General features: G+C 46.2%; 1 protein-coding gene across 1 annotated transcript; it reads right to left on the bottom strand.

Annotated features, from left to right (window-relative positions):
• Positions 1-1,911: 1,911 nt before the first annotated feature.
• On the bottom strand, positions 1,912-5,178 carry cUnh7orf78 (chromosome Un C7orf78 homolog; the record flags this gene model as incomplete). Its single annotated transcript, XM_079560725.1, has 4 exons — positions 1,912-2,019; positions 2,104-2,240; positions 2,629-2,713; positions 4,768-5,178. The coding sequence occupies 4 exons, from the start codon at positions 5,176-5,178 to the stop codon at positions 1,912-1,914; spliced, it is 741 nt and encodes a 246-aa protein (XP_079416851.1).
• Between the last annotated feature and the right edge of the window lie 570 nt (positions 5,179-5,748).

Raw genomic sequence — 5,748 nt, 5'->3', positions numbered from 1 at the left:
CTTTAAGAAACACTGCCCTACTCTCATGTTAGTGGCTTTTTGCGCCACATTTTTGCCGGCTGTAAAAAACTTTTTTTCACATAATTATGTTAATCCACTTAAATTCTGCACTAAACTGCCAAAGTTTGAAAAAATATCAAAATATTTTACTATTTTATAGGCAATTGAAAAAAATAAAAAACATTATCTATATAAAAAGTAAGTTCAGGCAGAATTTGGTTTTACATTTTAAAACACCCTTGGGTCAAAGATCAGAAACAACTTTGATTTGAACAGTTTTTTAGTTTAGATTCTCCACTGACTCCCATTATAAACTCACTTTGTCATGGCTCCGCTGTCACACTTTAACATCAGATTTTTGGATTATTTGTGGTTTCTTCTGATCAGAGGAGGAAACATTTGTGGTCAGGTGTTTTTGGCTGTTCTCAAGCAGCTGTTTATAAAACACACACACATACCCACACACATCCCCCAAACACACCGACACCCTCCCCAGGTCAGAACATACAATATTTTTACAGCCGTCAAAAAAGTGTCATGAAAAGCCACTAACCTGAGATTAGGGCAGTGCATTTGTACAGGCTGCATCTGTGACCAACGTAACATTTTAAAAGTATATTTTGATAATGTTGAAAAATATTGAAATATCTCAAATATGCAATAAGCAAAAAACTGCAAAAGTGTCACAAATGACCCAAAGGACACCAGGGTTGAGACATGAAGGCTTTATTTTATGACATTGATGAATACCACGAGCTGCGTCCCGCTTATTCTTAATTAGGTGCAACGCTGTTTATTGTCCCACCGAAACACAGAAAAGGGGTTCCACCTGGACATTAATGTTAACACTTGGCAGAGAGAGAGGGAGAAAACACACGACTAGTGGACTCTCTAAAATCAGGTGGACTCGTCTGTTTATGCCCTAATGGACCAATCAGCATTGAGATGATGACGTTTGAGCTTTTGAGTGGGTTCAGATGCTGTAAAACGTTGTGTTTGACTCACACATGGACAAACATGTGTTTGAGTAAGTTTGAAGAAACAAAAAGCTGCTTTGGGCACTGGAGAAAAACTGAGACAAATCAATGATTTGGTGGAAATCTACAGCCTGATAAACCACACCCACCTCTCCCAGCACGAAAGAAGGTGGTCTGGCCACACACTGTGAACAAGTGTGTGATTGGTTGAGGCCGAACCAATCACGACCATCACAGAGAAATGACAAGGTAACGAACTATGTTGTTCAATTAACATCAACATTAGCCAAAACTAATCATGGATGAAGTGGTCGAGGATTTTGCCTCCGCGTTCTCCACGTGACTTTATATCACTTCATATTTTGTAAATTGGACACAGCTGTCGTCACGTCCGCTCATTGCTCCGTGACCAGACTAATAGGGCAGGAAAGCCTCGGCCCAGAAGCACTTCCGGTTCATTGCTCGGATACAAACAAACAACCAGCTGTTTGAAGAGGCGGCCTGCGTGGAATGGACAGGGAAGAGCATGGCAGAGCCAGGCAAGGACATCTACGGAGACATGGGACAGAGGGCTCAATACTGGGACTGTCCCGGGTAGACTGGGACGTTTGGTCGCCCTAATCAGACATCGCAAATTATGAACAATCCAGATGTTTTCAGCTGTCGTCAACTCCTCGACCACATTTAGGAGATTGCTGAAATCATGAATGAATCCACAGGCCTTTGGAGATTTTACTTTCGATTCAAATGAGCACATTGAAAGTGGCCTCTGAGCTAAATGCTAACTCAAATTCAGTTTTGTTTTTGCGTTTTGTGGGGGCCGGATACACATCTAGTGGCCACTAAACATCATCTTCCAAAATGTTGATAAAGAAACCACAGAAAATACAAAAATGCCATGACACCGGACGGTCCCCTCTTTAGTGCAGGTAAGCTAGCGGCGTGCATGTGACTTCTCCGGTGCCTCCTGCCAGGACCTGGTGAGCTTCTCCTCCACCCTCTCCAAAAAGGCGCTGTACGCTCCCCTTCTGCGCCGGTGTCTCTGGAGGAAAACAAACGCCTTCACTTTCAAACACCATCTCACGACTCGCTAGTTTCTGGCGTGGGGCGAGAAGGGCACACTGACTGTGTAGGACGCAGACTTCGGAGGCCAGGGACCGAGCGGGAGCAGCAGGCGAGGGTCCCACCGGGGCTCGGCGGGTCTGACCGTGTCCATCTGCGATCTGCTCTCTCTGACCACGCTCGTGCCCGATGGGTTTTCAACTACAGTCAATTAAAAAGTCAAGATTTACGTTTCTTTTGTTAAAGGAGACACAAAGACAGACTGTGGAACGACATCATCATAAAGACTATTTCATAATTCTGTGGTGGAAACTGTCTTTACTGAGACTATTCTCATGAAACTTGAAACTGGTGCAAAGTTTAATGTCTTCTCTGTGGCAAAAATGAATGAATGTCAAAGAATTTTCTCATAATGATGTCTGAAAGTGGTGACAGTATTTAAAAACAGGTGCAAGATGTTGGTCAAAGGCTAGACTATATTTCACAGGTAATGTCCTATTGTCCTCGGTTTCCAACCTTCACTGAATTGTCCAGAAGCTGCGTTGTTCAGCCTTTGGAAGTAAAGATCTGGACAGAAGGTCGTACTCACTGGTGTCTCGGGCCTTCAGTCTGATCTTGACGTCGCCTGGATCTTTGTCAAATCTGGTGATGAAGTCTGGAACGTCCTCATCCAACTGCGGAGAGTGGAGGAAGTCATTACAGATTAGACCAATGGCGCCATCTGGTGGACCGTAGACTCAAACCAAAGGGAACGTGTTTGATGAACACTTTGTTGTTTCTGATTGTATGCTCTTTCGTATTTGTAAACTTTATTTCTTCTGCATTTGACTCATCCTTCAACCATGTGTTTCTTCTGTTCTTCTGCGCCCGGGGTCGTGATGGAATCAGCTTAGTGAATGGTTTGAATCAGATCTTATTTTTGAAAATGAGCCCCATCTTTTTCTGTACGTGTTACATGGAATTTTGCCCAGATGTAACAGAGCAAACCCTTGCACCAGTGTGTTCCTGAGCAGACAGAACCAGTGTGTTCCTGAGCAGACAGAACCAGTGTGTTCCTGAGCAGACAGCTCCAGTGTGTTCCTGAGCAGACAGCACCAGTGTGTTCCTGAGCAGACAGCACCAGTGTGTTCCTGAGCAGACAGCACCAGTGTGTTCCTGAGCAGACAGAACCAGTGTGTTCCTGAGCAGACAGCACCAGTGTGTTCCTGAGCAGACAGAACCAGTGTGTTCCTGAGCAGACAGAACCAGTGTGTTCCTGAGCAGACAGAACCAGTGTGTTCCTGAGCAGACAGCTCCAGTGAAAGGGTTTTGCATAATAAGCTCTGAACAAAGAGCTTTCTTTCTTGTGGGATTTTTTTTATTGGTTTTTTTGGTCAGGATAGTGCATGTTGATGAACATACATGAGTCTCATGCATGTAAGCTTAGCCAATTTCCATCCGTCGTCCCCCATGCGCACTCTCATTCATCCTGGCCTATTGTACATGTTTTTAGTGGTAGGGGAAACATGCAAACTCCACACAGAAAGGCCCCATCCCTGGTGGGAATCGAACCCGGGACCTTCTAGCTGTGAAGCACGAGCCTTTGACCCAGAACTCCCACGAATGAACACAAGAATTAGCCCAACAACGGAGCCACACAAGTGAATGCTTTTAGCACTAAGTCCAAGCTGAACACTCGAGAAGTGATTTATCAGACAGTTACAGCCGTAGGTTTTTATCGATTGCACCTTGGATATTGTGAGTTATCTGGCTGGTGTTATTCAAATTGTATATTAAAAAGAGCCAGTGTTTTGAATGGCTCTTTGAAATGATTGGATCCCAAAGTCCTTACCTCAAGTGGAGGAGTTCAAGTATCTCGGGGTCTTGTTCTCAGTGAGGGACGGATGGAGCGTGAGATGGACAGACGGATCGGTGCGGCGTCAGCAGTGATGCGGTCGCTGTATCGGTCTGTCGTGGTGAAGAGGGAGCTGAGTCGGGGCAAAGCTCTCGATTTACTGATCGATCTAAGTTCCAACCCTCACCTATGGTCATGAGATTTGGGTCATGACCGAAAGGACAAGATCGCGAATACAAGCGGCCGAAATGAGTTTCCTTCGCAGGGTGGCTGGGCGCACCCTCCGAGATCGGGTGAGGAGCTCAGTTACCCGGGAGGAGCTCGGAGTAGAGTCGCTCCTTCATGTCGAAAGGAGCAGCTGAGGTGTTCCGGATGCCTCCTGGTTGCCTCCCGCGGGAGGTGTTCCGGGCATGTGGTGGGACTATGTCTCCGAGCTGGCCTGGTGTCGCCTCGGGGGCCCCCCAGAACAGCTGGAGGAGGTGTGTGTGAATCGGGAAGTTTGGGCATCTCTGCTGAGACTGCTGCCCCGGCGACCTGGCCCCAAATAAAGCAGAGGAAAATGCATGGATGGATGGATGGATGGATGGATGGATGGACGGATGGATGGATGGATGGATGGATGGATGGATGGATGGATGGATGGATGGATGGATCCCAAAGACTCGGCTCCCAGTAAAGAGCCGTAAATCCCAGCACTACTGGGCACTCCGGTTTCCCCAACCACTAAAAACATATACCATAGGCCAGAATGAATGAGAGTGTGTTTCTGTACCAGTGTTGGGTCATAACTGAATACATGTATTTAGAATACTACTTTTGAACATACATGAACAAGAGCTGCAACATTTACAAGAGTTTGCCAAAGAGTTCCTAATCTGCCGTCCAAACACTCACGGGTCTAAAGTCGTGCGGTTTGGGATTTGTGTACCGCTCCGCCGGGTACTTCCCCGTCTTCACAAACTGTAGTTCTTCCTCCAGCCCACCAGGGGGTCTGTGAAACGCCCTGAACTCTGCCGTCTCCGTCTTTCTCCTCTCCTTCTGCGGTGAGATCTTGGGAAGCTTCACTCTCTTGTCCTCAGCGGGCGGCCTCGGCGACACCTTTGATTTGTCGTCACGAGGTTCGCGCAGGCTCCTGTAGAGCTTCACGGAAAAGTCTGGCGCCTTGACGCTCCAAACGTCGCCTCGAGTGTCGGGAACTTCGGAACTCTGGAACTTCAGGAGGGAAAAGCATCTGCGCCTTTCGTACGGAAGACTCTGCCGGGCTGAAAACTGAAATTGATCCTCAAACAAAAAGCTCGATGGCATGTTAAAAAAAAGTATAGGGAAATTGTGTAGAGATGGTATAGGGGTTAAAGCTGCTGCACATATGCCGGGCAGCTCAGCGTCATGAGATCAACTCCAGGGTCTGACAAATGTCCTAATCGTCACGAGTCAGTGTGACAAATGAGCACAACTTAACACACGGTAAACGGTTTCCTTTAAAACACGGTAGCCTGAGCACACTTCTTAAAAACGTTGCCTGGAAACCAACAAGTCTCGGCCGAAAACAACAATAGTGTGAACCGTAAACATCCAACCGCAGCCTGGCAACAGCACGGACAATGTGCACACTGTAAAACCCTGGTATGTTTTGGGTTGGTCTAATCTGCAGTTCCTCCGTTACTCCATGAAAACTCTAGTAATGATCCCTCAGTCACATTATTACTCTTCCATTGATTAAGTCAATTTAGATCATTTGATTTTGATAATAATCATAATGCATTTTAACGCACTTCACATTTGACACCAAATCTCAAAGTGACACAAGTGGACAACTGAAAACAAAACAAGCATTAGCTGTTGGGATACGCTTGTGTAAGAAGGTGGGTTTTAAGT

This window comes from Gobius niger, assembly GCF_951799975.1.
Source record: "Gobius niger genome assembly, chromosome: 8".
Lineage (NCBI taxonomy): Eukaryota > Metazoa > Chordata > Actinopteri > Gobiiformes > Gobiidae > Gobius > Gobius niger.
The sequence above is the reverse complement of the archived record's forward strand: the minus strand, read 5'-3'. Positions and strand labels throughout refer to the sequence as shown.